The sequence below is a fragment of the Exophiala bonariae genome (genome assembly GCF_035927105.1).
Source record: "Exophiala bonariae strain CCFEE 5792 chromosome Unknown scaffold_1, whole genome shotgun sequence".
Taxonomy (NCBI): Eukaryota; Fungi; Ascomycota; class Eurotiomycetes; order Chaetothyriales; family Herpotrichiellaceae; genus Exophiala; species Exophiala bonariae.
In genome coordinates, this window is record NW_027042476.1 from 3303092 (window position 1) to 3320203 (window position 17112).

General features: G+C 48.8%; 7 protein-coding genes across 7 annotated transcripts; 4 read left to right on the forward strand and 3 right to left on the reverse strand.

Moving 5' to 3' along the window:
* Window positions 1-545: 545 nt before the first annotated feature.
* On the reverse strand, window positions 546-2587 carry LTR84_001158 (uncharacterized protein; the record flags this gene model as incomplete). The annotated part of the gene is made up of 5 exons (XM_064844784.1): window positions 546-1102; window positions 1161-1419; window positions 1472-1835; window positions 1912-2153; window positions 2213-2587. 5 exons carry the CDS (start codon window positions 2585-2587, stop codon window positions 546-548), a joined length of 1797 nt encoding a protein of 598 aa, XP_064712644.1.
* Window positions 2588-3290: 703 nt separating this feature from the next.
* LTR84_001159 (uncharacterized protein) lies at window positions 3291-5071 on the forward strand (the record flags this gene model as incomplete). The annotated part of the gene is made up of 6 exons (XM_064844785.1): window positions 3291-3433; window positions 3490-3503; window positions 3550-3835; window positions 3890-4061; window positions 4109-4815; window positions 4867-5071. The coding sequence occupies 6 exons, from the start codon at window positions 3291-3293 to the stop codon at window positions 5069-5071; spliced, it is 1527 nt and encodes a 508-aa protein (XP_064712645.1).
* A 906-nt stretch (window positions 5072-5977) lies between these two features.
* Window positions 5978-7288, forward strand: LTR84_001160 (uncharacterized protein; the record flags this gene model as incomplete). Its single annotated transcript, XM_064844786.1, has 5 exons — window positions 5978-6118; window positions 6239-6453; window positions 6526-6676; window positions 6727-6759; window positions 6812-7288. 5 exons carry the CDS (start codon window positions 5978-5980, stop codon window positions 7286-7288), a joined length of 1017 nt encoding a protein of 338 aa, XP_064712646.1.
* Window positions 7289-9123: 1835 nt separating this feature from the next.
* On the forward strand, window positions 9124-9342 carry LTR84_001161 (uncharacterized protein; the record flags this gene model as incomplete). The annotated part of the gene is made up of 1 exon (XM_064844787.1): window positions 9124-9342. The coding sequence occupies one exon, from the start codon at window positions 9124-9126 to the stop codon at window positions 9340-9342; it is 219 nt and encodes a 72-aa protein (XP_064712647.1).
* Window positions 9343-10610: 1268 nt separating this feature from the next.
* Window positions 10611-11306, reverse strand: LTR84_001162 (uncharacterized protein; the record flags this gene model as incomplete). The annotated part of the gene is made up of 1 exon (XM_064844788.1): window positions 10611-11306. The coding sequence occupies one exon, from the start codon at window positions 11304-11306 to the stop codon at window positions 10611-10613; it is 696 nt and encodes a 231-aa protein (XP_064712648.1).
* Window positions 11307-12512: 1206 nt separating this feature from the next.
* LTR84_001163 (uncharacterized protein) lies at window positions 12513-14342 on the forward strand (the record flags this gene model as incomplete). The annotated part of the gene is made up of 2 exons (XM_064844789.1): window positions 12513-13735; window positions 13808-14342. 2 exons carry the CDS (start codon window positions 12513-12515, stop codon window positions 14340-14342), a joined length of 1758 nt encoding a protein of 585 aa, XP_064712649.1.
* A 1129-nt stretch (window positions 14343-15471) lies between these two features.
* Window positions 15472-16254, reverse strand: LTR84_001164 (uncharacterized protein; the record flags this gene model as incomplete). The annotated part of the gene is made up of 2 exons (XM_064844790.1): window positions 15472-16068; window positions 16120-16254. The coding sequence occupies 2 exons, from the start codon at window positions 16252-16254 to the stop codon at window positions 15472-15474; spliced, it is 732 nt and encodes a 243-aa protein (XP_064712650.1).
* Between the last annotated feature and the right edge of the window lie 858 nt (window positions 16255-17112).

The window sequence follows — 17112 nt, forward strand, 5'->3', positions numbered from 1 at the left end:
TTTTCGTCTTGATGTGGAAATGTTGGTTGTGGAATGCTGCACGACCGAACTCGACGGCATGGTCTCAGCAAGATTCAGGCTGAGCTACGATTCTCAAGGTGAAAAGTTGGTGATAGATCACACGGTTTTTTACGAGCACGTATTCTTTCGCTTCAAGGAGGGAAAGATTGCACAGATATGGCCACTGATCGCTTGGCCGGAAAAACGAGACTAAATTCGATACCCTCTTGAGCATTATGGAAACGCACTCCTAGTCACAGGATAGGGGGAGATAACGAAATGATCATCTTCATATGCTGCAGAAGATATCTCCACAAAGAACTGCACGATTTATCCAAAGGCTCTAGAATCGTCCCCATGTCATTCTCCAGGTTCAATGTTTCTACCAGGTGGCAAGATTGCCCCTGCCTGATGGCAATACTATGACGGTTATTTCTATAAGTTCCAGGTATTCATCCTTTTTCTCTCTTACAGAAAAAAAAACAACGAATCAAGCATCATACACTCGCCACCTAGGGCTTCAAATTACGCTTTCCACGCTTGTTTCACTTTTCCACATACCAAGCCAGGTCATTTCCCTTCTGTAGCTCATATTCCAAAAATCCGCTGCCCAAGAATCGAAAACGGTTTCTGCCCCTTGGCTCGATGTCAAAGTCTTCGGGCCGTAGGTCCTGGATTAGGCGTTTGAACAACAAGGCACTGCCAGCAAAGGTTGCCGTCACGCGCCCGTCAACAGTATTATTCTTGTACCAGCTCCGGCACGAGCCGGTCCAAGTCAAGGTCTTGTGGATCAGGTCCGAATAGACAATAAAATCGTCCACTGCACTCTGCTTTGGCACGATAGCTTTGATGTCCTCTGCGGCGATCTTCCAGATCCACTTGATCATGTATTCGGCACTCCATCCTAGACTCTCCATCAGAGAGCCATGACCAATCAGTGCGTTAGGGCCGGTGAACATGAAGTAGTTGGGCATATCTGTCGAGGCGAGTGACAAGTAGGACGAAGGCTCCTCGGCCCATTTGTCTGCGAGACTCACCGAGTTACGACCAATGACTGGATACTGAGGGCGATAGGAGACATCGAAGCCAGTTGCGCAAACAACTAATCCACTGTATTAGCTCGCTGGCTTCTTAGCAGGTGTGTCGAAGGGGCACTGTACCAACGTCGACCTTGTAGGTCTTCCCATCGGCGGTAAGGATGCTGTCGTCATCGATCCTTGTGATTGGGCTTTGAGTGAGCTCAACGTTGTCGCGCAGGAAGGCTTCCAGATACCCTTCGCCTGGTGTGATCCTCCGACAGCCTAACTCCCACTTCGGAATGAGTAGGTCGCACAGGTCCGAGTTATTTTTTAATTTGTTCCTCATCTGTTGACAAGCAAGATCATAAATCTGTTGGTTGAGTTCGGAGCCTTTCAAAAACTGCACTATTTGTCAGCAAATCATGATAATTCGTCTTTAACGGCTCCCATACCATCTTAAAACTGTCGTTGATGCTGTGTATTATCTGCTTGCGATATTGATGGTGTTTCTTAGGATCATTTTCAAAGGCTTGCTTCTCTTCGTCCGTATATTCAGGATTATATGCCTGGTCGTCTTTTCCAAGCAGGGACGCGGGGTTCATGGTGCTGACTATCCACGTAGGCCCTCGTTGAAAGCTTGTAACCTTGGTGCCAGGTAACTTGGCCATTTGAGGCAGTATCTGAATTCCAGATGATCCGTTACCGATCACGGCAATTCTTTTGTTGCTATAGTCGTATTCGTGATCCCAGCTGGCCGAATGGACTTTCTTGCCTTTAAATTGCGATAAGCCGGGAATCGATGGCCAGTTCCAGGTGCTGTAACTCACAAGTCAGCTATATCAGGGTGTTGATTCGTTTGATAGCAATTTTACCGCTAGGAAGAGCAGCTCACTTCAAGAAACCTTGTGCCGATATTAAAATGTCCGCGTAGTCCTCTATGATTGTGTTGTTATGCTCGACCTTTACCTGCCATTGGCCCCGGTCTTCGCGCCAGTAGGCGCCAGTGACACGATGGTTGTATTTAACGTCACGTTCAAGACCCCATTTTTGAGCTGTTTTCTTCATGTATGCCCAGATTTCAGGGCCAGTTGAGAAGAACCGTGTCCAGCAAGGATTGGGATCGAATGGAAAAGCCTTTAGGCTATTAGTGTCAAGCCTTACAGCAACTAAGAGCTAAATGCCAGAAAACGTACATATATGTGGGATGGTACGTCGCAGACGACACCAGGATAGGTGTTGACCATCCAAGTGCCGCCTAACTCGGGTCTCACTTCGTAGATCGTGTGATCAATCACATCGGCGAGTTGGGTATGTTGATGCTGGAACTTGTGAGCCAGCGTGAGTCCTGAATAACCTGCACCTATCGTGACGACACGAAGCTTTCTAGGTTTGTATGCTGGAAGCGGGTTCAATATTGTGCTCGCGCGTCTTAGAGAATGTGGATTGCCGGCGTGAGCAGTTGGCTCGGGTATGTTGTCAGGTTTGGTATCCACGCCATTGCAGGTGCTGTCGGGCGAAACCTTCGTGGCGCAAGTAGCAACACCATTTGTTTTACAATGGTGCGCCATTGTCTCGTGTTAGATGAAGAAGATGTCTTTGAGGAATGAGAGTGCGTTGTCCGCCCAAGGAGTAAATCTGATCTATGGGGATGGGGATGTGAATATGGTTGAGGTTATTAGTGCCATGTATATCAGCCTTGCCGGCGGAATGACCAGGTAATTGCTAGAATGCGGAGACCGGCCTGGGGATTTGGAGTCGAAATGGAGCAAGAAGTAGCTGAGGCGGGTAAATCTTGATCGTAGCTCCATTCTTCGCAATTCTTCGTGGGACTCAAATCCCCTTTCGGCGAAAACAATGACAGTTGATGTACGGCTAGACTCATCCTACCATTTAGCCGCGGAAAAGGACCTTGGATTGGCATGGCAGCGTTGTCCCCTGAAATGGTCAAGGTTAACGACCACCATCGCCGAATGCTTCTCTCCAGGGTTCAGTCTTTTCGCCTGTGATGGTTCCGTCTCCACACCGGGGAAGTTTGATACATGCTTCAGGAGAAATTGGTCTTGAATCACGGCTTCGACGCGCGTGTTTCACGACTCTCACCAACTTGTCTTCAACTAGCCGCCATCCACAGGCGATTGGTCTTGGGACCGCCTTTCTGACTTGCATGTTTGATAGCTCTCTGTCACTTGTTCTGCAAGCTGCCACCTCGACAGCAGTACTCAAAGCGTAGATTGTTTTCCTTTACGAGACCAAAACCGGGAAAGACAAGACATGGGTTCGATAAGGGAGACACTCGAGTATGACGCCGTCCTTATCGGTGCCGGCTTTGGAAGCTTCACTATGCTTCCAAAGCTGCGTAGATTAGGGCTTCATTGCAAGATATTTGAACGGGGTTCGGGCTCTGGAGGTGTCTGGTTCGTGCATCCAATGTAAGATATTGGCTGAAGCGTCTAACTATGGCATTCTGCAGGCATTGGAATCAGTGTAGGTGAAGCATTTCCTCGTGGCTGATAAGACGCTAATAATGCAGACCCTGGTGCCCGCGTCGACAGCGACTCACCAGCTTACCAGTTCTTTGATCGCGAGATCTGGGAGGATTTTACCTTCTCTGAGCGGTTCCCTGGGTTCCGCGAACTGCAAAAGTACTTTCAGCATGTGGAGAAAAAATGGGATCTTCGAAAAGCCATTGAATATCACAAAAACGTTACTTACGCACATTGGGATTCCGACTTTCAACGCTGGAGGATAGGTTGTTCTGATGGTGCAGAGACACGATGCAAGTGGCTGTTTGCCAATGTGGGATTTGCGGCTAAGGAGTAACTCGAGTTATATCTTACAATCGTTCTGTAACATGGCTAACACTGATATAGGTACAAGCCGTATCTCAAAGGTTCCGCCAACTTTGAAGGTGAAATATTTCACACCGCGCATTGGCCACACTATGATGTCGCTCTCAAAGACAAGCGAATCGCCGTCATCGGAACTGGGGCCAGTGGAATTCAGGTTATTCAAGAAGCTGGATCGGTCTGCAAGCATCTTACGGTGTATCAACGCACCCCTAATTTCTGGTGAGCTGCTGTCCATTTGAGGTCGGGGTTATTCTGATCGTCCTGAGTCTACCAATGCGACAGCGCCGTCTAGATCCCGTGGAAGAGCAAAAAAAGAAAGATAGTGGCGTTTATGAGGCGGCTTTCAAAGAGTGCGAGAAAACAGACGCTGGGGTGCCGTACCAGACAAACGGCCGCAACACCTTTGATGACACAAGTGAAGAGCGCGAAGAATTTTGGAATCAACTCGTGCAGGACGGCGGCTTCAAATTCTGGGTCGCTGGCTACGCTGATCTGACAGTGAACCAAAAGGCCAACGATGCCGCTTACGACTTTTGGCGCCGCATGGTCCTTCAACGCATCAAGGACCCTCAGAAAGCACGGCTGTTGGCGCCGAAAGTTCCACCGCACCCGTTTGGCGCAAAACGTCCGTCGCTAGAACAGAACTATTTCGAGGTCCTTAGCCAGCCAAACGTCGATATCATTGACGTGAACGACCTGCCTATACAGGAGATCAACGCAAAAGGCATCTTGACCGCTGCGGGGCAAGTTGATGTGGACTTGATCATACTCGCCACTGGCTTCGATGGCTTGACAGGGGGCTTCATGGACATTGATCTACAAGGCATTGGTAGGAGGACTTTGAAGGAATACTGGAGTGACGGGGTCAAAACATCCATGGGGATTTCGATCCCAGGCTTTCCCAACCTATTCTTCCTGTTTGGACCACAAGCACCTTCGACATTCTCGTAAGTGAATCCTTTGCTCCAACCCCTCCTGGGCTAACACTATCTTCTCAGAAACGGACCGTCCTGCATTCAATTCCAGGGCCGCTGGTTCGAGAATCTAGTCCAGCGAATGCTCGCCGACGGCATAGAAACATTGGAAGCCACCGAGGAAGCCGCCGATATTTGGGTCGAGAAAATCCGTGAGCGATGGGAGGCAACTCTGCTCCCCCAGGGCAAGATAAGTGTCTCTCCTCGTCGAAAGAGGGTTCCTTACTGACCTTTCCCACAGTTGGTGGAGCGGTGCCAATATCCCGGGCAAGAAAGTGCAACCTCTCAGCTGGGCAGGCGGGCTCCCCTCGTATATGCAGATGCTTGATGAGACCTTAGAAAGTAATTATCAGGGTTGGATTGTGGGGAGCCGGTCATCCGACTCCCGTGTGTCGTGAACATGGCAATTGATGGAAATGATGGGCATAGAGAGGCGCCATTGACTGTCGCGGATAGGGTAAAGACGTATCAAGGAGTGATCAAAATACAGTATTCCATAACTCGAATGTCAGGAGGCAGTGGAAGACATAATTCCTAGCATTGCTAACTTCACTTTGGCAACTCCGATATCGAAGAGTAGTTGCTTTTTAGATTGTGCGTTCAAATGTCATTTAGGAGTAAGGAAGGACTGCAATTGCTAGAACTACCACGGAAAGACCCTGTCGTCAACGAGACAATTACTTTGTCCAGCAAGTTTCCTTAGCTACATTTCGTGCCAAGTATGGCATAATTTGGCAAGTGTCGTCCGAGCTGTTTGCTGGTACTTAGTACTTGGTGTCTTGTTGACATACTCTATCCATTACACAGAAGCAGGCAAGTCGTTTGCTCCTCGTGGTATTCTGGCTTCGACCCCTAACATAGCTTCAACCAATACTTTACTGGTTCAACTGGAGACTCCAGTCTCCACGTCTCTGTCTCCCGCCTTCTCTAGAGACAATGCGACTTCGCCGAAAATTCGTCCTCGGCGAACAATCCTCGTTTTTTGTGCCGTTATGCATCGGAGAGCTTACAAGCTGATGTCTATTCGCAACGGACCTGTACGGATAAATGTGTACCTCGAAAATCTTCCCTATCGAGAAACAGCAGAGGTGATTTCTTCTCCGGGGCTGACGCGAGTATCAAATAAAACACTGAGATGGAAGGACCACGAAAGTTAATATCGTCTGACGCCCAATACAACTTGGCTGCCTTTGAGCCCTCGAGCGCGAGTGACCGCACAAAGGAGGTCAACCAATATCTCATTTCGGTCAGCCAAAGAGACCGGAAATGGTGGGAGGTAAGGCCCAGCCACGAGATCCTGAGAATCTCCCGATACAATAAAGAATCCTCAGGAACCCCCTTCTCAGCATTGGGACCTGCTGCCAGTGACGGGTCTTGGCTAATGAATGATATATAGGTTGGAGCGCAGGAATATCGCGCCATGCGAGAGGCTGGAAAGACGGTTTTTCCACCATATACCTTGCTTCCGCATGCCAGTCAAATCGACATTCCATCCAGAGAGATTGGCAGGTCCATTTCCTGTAGAATCATCAAGTCTAAGAACATCGACCACCGCCCTGGCATTTTTCTACATATCCATGGGGGCGGTTGGGTCCTGGGGACTGCTAAAGGGTGAGAGCAGTACCGCACCTCCCTTGAATTTGCTCCACGGCTGATGACAAGCTAAGTACTAAATATGAGAAGGCAGGACCCCCTTCTAAGTTATATTTCAGATAGCACTGGTCTGACAGTGTTCTCTGTTGAATATCGACTTGCACCAGAGCACAGATATCCTGCTGCCCTTCATGACTGCGAGGATGTCGCTGGTTGGCTTTCTCTGAATTCTCAGGCGACTGTAGGTGCTCCTGAAATGGTACCACTATCGTGCTGACTTTTCGTATCTAGCTAAATGCGGAGCTGTGGTTCTTGGGTGGAGAGGTAAGTGAACCTGCGTCCCAATGACTGAGATGTTCCAGCCAAGATGATCCAGTCCGCAGGAGCGACATTGTCTTCGCTAGCTCTACTACACCTAAGGAAAATTGGAAGAGCATCACTTATCAAGGGCATAATATTGAGCTATGGGTGCTTCGACTTATCCATCCTCCCTTCATTGAAACTTGCCCCAAAAGCGTCCCCAGTCTTTGGACTCGAAGACGCGGAACATTTCTACAGCACATATCTTGCCGACACCACTCTGTCCATCGAGGACCGCAAATGTGGACAGGTCTCACCAATGTACAATGATCTGTCTGGGTTGTGTCCAGCTCTCTTCCTGGTTGGAACCGAGGATCCTCTTGTCGATGATTCTGTGTTAATGCATTTTCGATGGCTGCGTGCTGGGAACCAGGCGATTCTCGTTTTTGTACCTGGAGGTGTACACGGTTTTACCCTTCTCGACGCATCTACTGTCGAAATAGCCACCATGGGAATAAACTATATTAGGGAGTTTATCCATGGCATTCTTTAACGGAGATCAAACTCAAGAGCAGATTGAGTACCAAGTCGTTTTCAAAGAAATCGGGCGGTCTGGAGGAGGGACGACGTTTGGGCCACTGCCGCAAAGTGGTCAGCAAGGTGAGCAGGCCCACCCAAGCCTGAGCCAACATTGAGCCGGACGCGAGCCAGTCTGAGCAAAAGCGGCACAGGGTCACGTGTAGATGGACACGCCGAGATCTGTTGGTGAAAACTACTCGTAGTCTTGGCTTGGGACTTTGGGAACAACCTCGACAGGAACAAGCCTCTTCTCAGTCAGGTCTATTTGCGCTACTCGAATTGTCTGTTCATTTCGTATTGCTAATCCACCTAACGAGCTTCATCTTCAAGCCTGAACTTCTTTTCTCGTTCAGTCACTGTGTGGAGTACACCGAATCGTCAGCCTTGTTGATCACCGGCGAAACCCTGCCCCCGAAGACATCCAGAGTACCCCGTGGATCGTTCAGTTTTAAATGAGCCTGAGAGCGCCACGAACAATGATCCCCTCAATCACGTCTCGAGCTAATAATAAGTCTGCTACCTGGTTCTTCCCCAATTACTCGGTACCCCGGTCCTGCATCTCGCGACATGAATGCGTCTCCAAACATTACTTGTAAGACCCTACTGTGCCCTTTCCAACGCGTCGTGAGCCGTATTTCTCTGCTATGTCACTTCTTCCCAGCATCGCGAACCCGCCCACACTTGCGAATTTGCACATATCTCATGCCTGCTCCGAGCAGAGAAAGACTACTCCGGCGTAAGCCCACAACAGTTTCGCCATAAAGCGTCATCTGCATCAGTGTGAACTTGCTGTGAACCATTTGCTCGGCTTCATACCTTCTTTTGGGCTTCTTTACCCATCCCTTCTCCACCCACGAATTCTTTTAGGAGTCCCGAGAATGCTTGACTTCGTAAAGTCTTGTGCAGACGCGGATTGTACTCATGGAGTTTGTGCCCGTCTCCGCGAATTTCAAAGATGTGAAGAAAAAACCGGCTTTCTGGTTTCCAACACGACCAAATTTGAGGCAGTATGCAAAGACTTGAAAGACACCAACTCGGAGCTGCAAGCTCGCATTGAAGATTTGGAAGAGTACGAGGTTGAGGCCAAAAATATACCAAGAGGAGATGGAAAATCGAGTAAAGTCACTGAAAAAGCAGAATGATAACTTGCAAAAATCCAAGGGTCAGGTTGAAGAGCGCCCTGTGGAGTCCGAGCTTCAGCTTCAGAAGATATCGATCAGGCTTTCGACAGTGAACAGCACCTGAATACGGTGAGAGAAGCACTGCAGACGGAGAAGGACGAAAACGGTGCTCTGAAAGACAAGCAGAAGGTCATGGTGAAAACGCTTGAAAAGCTCCACTACCACGTTGTGGAACTGACTGACTGTACCGTGTCAGATATGTGCACAGTGATATCCAATTTCCAAGAGTCTCTCAATGAGGCCATTAACTGCTGTGTCTCCGATGAGGGAGCAATAAGAGCTATGTTTCGACGGCAGGCTATGTTGCAACAAGCCACGGCCGCCCATTGCCACTCGCCTGACACTGAGGACGAGCTTTCTCTCAATACGACCATCACTGCATCTAGCCCTGTCTCATCGGACCGAGGTTAGCAACACGCCAGGTGTTTACCAGTTTGAGCTACCGACTCCGCTCTTGTCCTCACCCGACATCGACGAGAATGAAACGCGGCGAGGAGAACTTGCCTGGGTACGAGTGCCACCGAAACTCGGTTTCCCGAACGAAACACTTGTGTTGGAACGAAAGAGATTAGACTCAACCAAGAACGAAAAGTCGTCTCGTCCAAACACTGCACACGATGGAAACAACATGGGTGGAGCACAGGCAGCATCGGAGTCCACTCCGGGCTGCTTACCACCTACTCCGGATCGTCAACTCGGGCTCAACTCCAAGAAACTGTTGAAAGCCGACTTTGCATTCAACTATTCACCACCCCAAGGACCCAAGGGCAGCAGTATAGAGCTTCGAATTCGAGGGAGGAGCAAGGATGGCAAGAATAAAAAAATCTGGGGCCCAGAAGCGACGTGAACAGCGCGAACGTTTTCGAGGCGACTGTTACAGACCATGAACTGTCACCAACACTATACTATGAGCCTGCACGGTGGCTTCGTCGGAAGCTACGTCTCGTGTTCGGAAAAAAGCTGACCACCCCGAAATGATGAACCGACCCCGGCTCACCCGAGTGCAAACCTCACGCGTGAGGCGAGACACAATGCAATGATTGGCTGGTCCTCTCGGCGTGGATCGGCTAGAAACTGACAGACAGGAGAGCAATAATTACAATCTAGCCGATAGCACTTTTCGGCATCGTCCGGCAAGGACCGGTGCTGCGGCTTTGGTGCTTGCTTCTGAACCATCCTTTCAATGTATATTCGCTGTGTGATAGTAACCATGTCGCGCAGCTCTGTATTGATAGTACTAAGGATAGCACTAGGAGGATTTCGGAGGAAGATAGGTTATTCTCTAGCTAAATAGGAGAGATAGCCGATAAATAAAGGCAAAGTGGAAAAGATGCTGGCTCAGGTTGAAGCCGAACATCGCTGGGACAAGGCTAAAGAAAAAAGGACAATCTGCCTTATGAGGATAGTATAAGTTATCACATATGCGCATAGTCTGTATATGGCTCCTGATCATGGCAACTCTACAACACAGTAAACGCATTGGCCTCCCCCAGCACGGTCCTCTAAATTTTTCATAAAGCTGACGCTTGATATTTTGTGAAGGCCTTTAGAACTGGCATGTCCCAGTCAGTAATGACGAAATGGCTGGTTCTTGAGACAGCCACTTCTTCATCGCCAGGATTTCAATGTTGACAGCAAACAACTTCCTCGTCCTGATATGCCCAATTCCGGTAGGAAGCTGGTCAGAGGACACAACGGGAAATGCCAACTGCAATGGGGCAATTAGACACGCTTCGTGACTCAACAAGACACAAGTTGCCTGAAATTACAAACGTGAGATAACAGCAGGGGAGTTCGATAGGAAGCTTCTTCAACCAACACTCTTCTTTTGTCCTCGTAGCAAGACCTTCAAAGGCGATCTCCATAATGGCCGCTGCACAGACAACAACTTCGACGAAGCTCAGCCTCTCCACCGCTGAGGCATTTAAGGGTTTGAAGCCATTCAGAATATAAATCGAGTGTGATGAACGGTATTTCTGTGGTCACTTGATCTCTTTTTTGGTTTTAGAACAACTAGCTGTTATCACAACCCGCACTTCACGGCTACCCCCTGCTGGACAGGGTGAACAACCTTCTTTCAACCTGCTAGAATCGGGGAGTAATTATGTACGCTTCTCAAATAAGGAAATCCTCCAGGTCAATGAACACTTCCTCGATATAACTTCCATCAGACCCTAAATTGCTATTCACCACATTCGGATTCTCCTGCTGTTCTTTCTCCTGATCGAGGCTCTCATCAGCCTCTGCTGGTATCAATACATGCTGAATTACTGATGGAGCATTGAGTTGAGAACCGCCATCGCTTGTATTCGTGACACTGCATTCATATGGTGAGTTGTCTCCATGATTGCGAACTCCGGACAGGGGCTTTGCCGCCAGTCCGAAGGTAGCAGTGTTGTTTGCTGTAGCAGACTCCTGTACCACCGGAGTTACGTCCCGGTGACATGATTGCTCACGATCGCCCGCTCGGCCAACGCTGGAGGACTTGTCACTGGCGAAACCGGCGGCGCAAATCATCGCCTCCTTTTTCGCATTCTCGCCCAGCCGATCTATCTCCTCACGGACGCATTCGATACTATAAGCAAAAGTAGCATAAACATATTCCGGATTCGGTGGGTTCTTGAATCTTTTGCTCCAATGGCTGTGAATGTTCAAGTGGCTGTACAGCTCGTACCGGAGACTCAATGGACATGCCATCAACCACAGTGCAAGCCGTTCGTAAATGATAACCAGGCTATGTTGCTCGGCGGCTTCGATGGTGGCGCGTCTTTTTTGCTGTAATGCTAGCTTTCGTATAGTGGTATCTCTCATAGCCGACGCCCTGACTGTGTTATGCTGAAAAATCGAAGTACTTTCAGCGTGAACGCTCCACGGAGTGTTATTTTTAGGTAGGGATCTTGTGTATTTCTCATTCCTATCGCTCACGTTAGAATAGTGTATCTCTCGATCGCTGATGATGGGTGTGCCGACCTTCCAGCGGCGCTGCTTTTTACTTTTCTGGGGCTTGCTGGGGTACAATTGCAGTCATCGGTTATACAATTATGACAAGGGATTCCATTGTCCACATTACATCTAATTTTTCGTGCTCGACACCTTTCGCAGGCAAGAAAGGCTCGCCTCTTCCGCTTCTGCAGTCCTGACATTTCCAAGGATGTCGCTGGAGACGGTGGTGTAGTCGATGACAGATTCATAGAGTGTAAATGGCTTATTTTCGATACAGAAGGGACTTCTGACAAGGTCTCCAAGGGACACGGGTCAGTAAATGGCGAGCCGCGTTCTATATGTAGTGATGAAGGGCAGACGGAAGTCATGATGAAAATGGAGACTTAGGAAGGTTTGAAAGCATAGGACGTAGCAAGCTGGCCAGCGAAATTCAAGTCAAGTTTCTTCCCCAGGAACGTGCGTTTCCAAGATCTTTCTATTTCAATTCATGGAAAAAAGTACATCTCTGCGAAGGAGTGGCTACTTTTCTCTGCTCTGTGTTTGGTCGCATATCGTCTTTTCGTCTCAGCCGTGGGACACTGCCAAGAAGACGCACTACATCGGAGTTAGCTTACAGATATGCTAGATACGGCTTATTCTCCATCAGTGGCAAGAGGAGAAGCGCATGAGGCTTGCAAGCCTATTTGCCCGACAAACTAGGAGAGCATCAGACCTTCGGCCCTTGGCATATGCTAACTTTTCGGAATGAGTTTCTAAGGTGCTTGGGGGAGCCACCGGAAGCTCCTAAAGAAAAGTCTTAGAACAAAACGCCGTGGTTGGTTCGGTGCTTCACGCTCAATTCCCGCTTGGATGTCAGTCAACACTTTCCGGATTCGTCCTTCTCATCCTTGCCGAAGGGATTGATCACCACAACGTACAGAAAGATGTTCTCCTTCGCGAACCGTATTTGTAGTCACTCGAGCAGGGTTCTGAGTTGACGAAGTTCTTTCCACCCCAATCATCAAAAGTCGACACAGCATTTGAAGAATTCAAAACCTCTTATTGCAACCTTTGCGTGCATGAAAGCCACACAAAATGGCAATCCTACACCCCACGGCAAATACCACCGACAGGACAGAGCTTGTACCCTCCCATGAAGGTCCTAATGTCTTCCCCAACTGCTCATTGTTTAGTAAGTTGCTTAGACACGCACGGAGGAATCGACTTGCGATCCGAGATGTCAATCTCAGCCTGGAGAAGACTTATGGAGATATCTTATCTGATGCACTCACGCTACGATCATTCATCGCGACCGCCCTAGGAAGTGAGATCATATTGAAGATTGAGCAAGGCGAAGAGGTCTTCATTGGAATCCTCGCCGCAGGAGGTTACGAATTTTCCGTCGCAGTATTAGCAGTGTTAGCACTAGGGGCCGCATTCGTTCCCATGACAGTGTCAGTGCCCGTGAAGGAGGCATCATACTTCGTCACCAAGTCACGACAGCCACTGATTCTAGTTTCGTCCGAGGTGGTCGAGTTGGGCAAGTCAATCACTAGCTTTGTCTCGCAACGGGGACATCCAGTTTCGACATTGGAAATACTACCACATCTACCTCCCACACCTACCTATGAACCTCTACAAATAGTCCTATCGGCAAATCGTCGGCTTGATGATAATCGAGCGGGACTCGTGATCTTCACATCTGGAACGACCGGTCGCCCAAAGGGGGCTGTAATGCGACGGGCATACTGCCACGAAGCCGCCTTAGCTATTGGTGAAGGTTACGATTTAGACCACCACGATGTTCTCCTCCATATCGTTCCCGTCCACCACACCACTGGCCTTGGGACTTCATTTTTTCCGTTCTTGGTCGCAGGTGCATGCATTGAATTTAAGAGGGGGAGCTTCGATCCGGCATGGATATGGAATCGATGGCTAACAGGCGGCTTCACCACCTTTTCAGCTGTACCGACCATATTCCTTCGACTCAAGTGGTATTTTGAACGAGAGCTTGCCCCAAAGCTCTCGGCGGACGATCTGAATCGTTTCGTTCAGGCTGCCAATCAGTTTCGCGCATTCATGTGTGGTTCCAGCGCCTTACCACAGCCTGTACAAGATTTCTGGACGGATATCCGCGGAGGACGACCGATCTTAACAAGATATGGCGCTACAGAATTTCCAGGTTGCCTTAAAGTCCCTGCTGAGTGCGGACCAGTGCCCGAGGGTTGCGTCGGCCTCCCAGTACCGGGCGTCGAGCTGAAATTGTCGGACGGAGACCACGGTGAGCTCCTTGTGCGCTCACCATATATGTTTGCAAAGTAAGTCCCACCCCCTATACGACACTTTAGTCTTCCCTTTTTCAATTCAGTGACTAATAAGCACTCTAAAAGATACCTTTATGACGATGCCGCAACGCTGGCCGCGCACGACGAAGAAGGATACTTTAAGACCGGCGATATCGTGCGCCGCAATGGCCCATTCTATTTCATTGAAGGACGCGCTAGCGTCGACATTCTCAAGTCTGGCGGCTACAAGATCTCCGCGCTGGATCTCGAGCGCGTTGCCTTGGGACTTCCCTATGTAAACGAAGTGGCTATCGTTGGGGTCGAAGACGAGGAATTCGGACAACGTGTCGGCGCCATCCTCACATTAAAACCGAATTCTCTTCCTGGTAACGATTTAAAGTTGGAGAAGTTGAGGCAGGATATGCGTAAGGAGCTTGCGAGCTATAAATTACCGACACTACTAAGAGTGTTCGGCACTGGAGAACTGCCGAAAGGAGGAACGGGGAAGGTGCAGAAGAAAATCCTCGGTCCGGAGCTGTTCCCAAGTAACTGGCGTGAAATCAGAGAGGTGCAGAGGTGGGAGCGAGCAAAGGATAAAGGACCGGTGGAACAGGGTGGGCATCTGATCGCGAGGCTATGAGCGTGAGAGCGGGGGTTGTAGTGGACGGGGTGGTCAGATAACTTAGTTGTCCTGGTCGTCTAAGATAGATTGCTTCATGGCATTCCGCCTTGTCTGATTCATGACAACTACCATAATGCTACACATGCTCATGCCTCAGGTCTGAGTGATGGATGGTTTTGCCAGTACCCTTGGATTTCTTTTTTGCAAGTCCTTTTAAACCAGAGATCCTCAACACACGGAAGGTTTGACATCTCTGATCTATATCGAAGGCTCCATGTATCACGATGGAACAGTTTAGATACAGTTGGAGGGAAGGAACGCAAATGGACAAGAAGCAAGCTCTCAAGCATTTTAGGACCTCATGGGTCATAATCATGGAAAACAATTAGCTGAGATTTCATTTCCATTTCAGGAGTGTCATACAGTCATATCTATCACGCAAAGTGACATACGCATAGAGAAAAAGTAGTCACTCCAACCACAGGTGGAGAGAAACATGAGACGGACGTATAATGATTTGGACACAGGGGTAACAAAGGTGTGAGTCAGTCGCGTAAACGGGCAGATACCCAAAATAAAGCGCGAATAGCGTTCTTTCCAGTATCGCCGTAGTTCTAGAATTTTCTTAAGCTTTCTCATTAGACCGATCGTGATTTTTCCTCTGTTAGGTACAGGTGAAGAAAGCTAACGGCCATTGAAAGTAGCAATCCGTGCTGGGAACTGTTTGAGTTGGCTCCTGTCAGCCGCAGTTTACGAATACAAGGTGTAATGGATAGTTCATGGTCTCTATTCTTTCTGCTTGTGTGTAGGCCTGTTCTCCTTTCTATTTGCTTTTTCATAGCAAAGAGATCTCCTTTCCATCGTCGAAGAGTTACCCCTATTACACTTAATCCTTAGTGGTAATGCAGGGGGCAACTACCAGTAGCACTACCATTACATTGCCACCTGCCAGTCTTAGGAGACGGATTATCGTTATTCTGTCGTCCCTAAGCAAGCGGAAAGTGATCGGTAACAAATCTATCGGCGATGCAGGTAGACATGAAGATAGCAAGGCTACTGCTTAGAGAAGAAAGGAGATAAAGTGAACCGTTAGTACATTTATCGCGGACACTGGACAGTGAGACATATGCTGATAGTAGAAACAGAGCTATAATTTCACAACTGGCTTCCGTGCAGTGTCCTTGCGATGCACAAAGCTGTTTTGTGCGTAATTTTTTCGAGCTTTGCCCCATAACTCATCACGCAATATACCATAAACTCCCATTCTCGCCTTTTCCTTCCATGTCTCTGCAACTGTTATAGCCACCTCCAGCATCACACTAGGGTCTGCAACGTCATCCACAATACCATCCATTTTTGCCTCCTTGCCCGTATACTTGTGGGCTTCCAACAATACCTTTCTTGCTATCCGGGGCCCCAGCTTTAAGCGTGGAAGACCACCAATACCATCATGATGTAGTCCGACATTGACGGGTGGCATTTGCCAATACCCACGCTGTGAGTTCATGACTCGATAGTCGTGTGCAAGGGTTAGCAGACAAGCCCCTCCGAAGACGTGACCGGTAATGCAAACGATGGTGGGGAACGGAAAGTCAAGGACTGTGTGTAGTAGTGGGTAAAAGCCATCGGAGGACGCAAATTTATCTGAGTCCCTTTCGTCTAAATCCAGACCGGTGGAGAAAAATTTGGTTGAAGATGTGGTGAGCACGACAGCGCCTGACACATTCTGTCCAAGCCCTTGTTCCTAGATTGATTGGTGAGTCGTAATGCTGAATGCTATACACCACGTACATACTGCTGTCCTATACGCTGCAATGAGATCTCTACAGACTTCACTGTTTAATCTATTTTCAGGTGCCTTGCTTAGCGTGATGAGAAAAATGTTGTTCTCCTCTCCTTTGCGCTCAAGAGAAACGTATCTGGAAGTCATGGTTTTCGTGCCGCTCATTCACAAAGACTCCTGGACATGTTGCCTACAATTTCTGTAGTCTACTTACATATATCTTGGGTCTCGGCGTTCACAAATGACTAGCAACACCATGACTGCAGTGGAAGGTACTTAAGGTAGGTAGTGGAGCTTGAGGGCACGTTTACTCGAAATGCAACTGCAATATGCTTTTGATCGAATCTGCCGAAGCGCCGAAACTACGAAACTCCTTGAGTGCCATTTTCTTCAAGTTTAGAGCCCTCGAAGCCGGCGCCCCTTGACGGGCCTCACTACCCCAGAAAATGCAAAATCCGCACAACAACGCCCAGCGACAAGATCTCGGCAAGCTGAATCTTGAACTCAAAATGAAACTTCACCCGCTACCCCGTATTCTTTATCCTGCTCACCGGTCACGTTGAGGACAAATCTGAAACCAACCTGAGCCAGGTGCTACTCTTTGAGCGGATGTTAGCATTTACAGATGTTGTCATCAATGTGAGCTGCACTCCATTCTGTGTGCGATACCCTCCTTATCCATATTCAGGCCGACAGCGCCATGATCCGGCTTGTAGTTGGTCCAATAGGGGATCTGTTCCTGGCCCAGTACAAGGAATGATAACTGATAGCGGAAACGACCTCTGAGATCAGATGAGTTAGGGTCTACAAGAAGGCGACAACCCTGGCTGACAGTTGGAAAATACAAGCCAGAAGATGAAGAGCCTCTTGGCTTTCGGTTAAAGAAAGTTCCGAGACGCTATTCCTCTCTATGGGAATTGGATTTCTCCCAAATCTTGGGTTCTCAGACCAGTGTACGTACGAGCATGCGATGCACCACCGAGACGAAGCACCGAGACGAAGCAC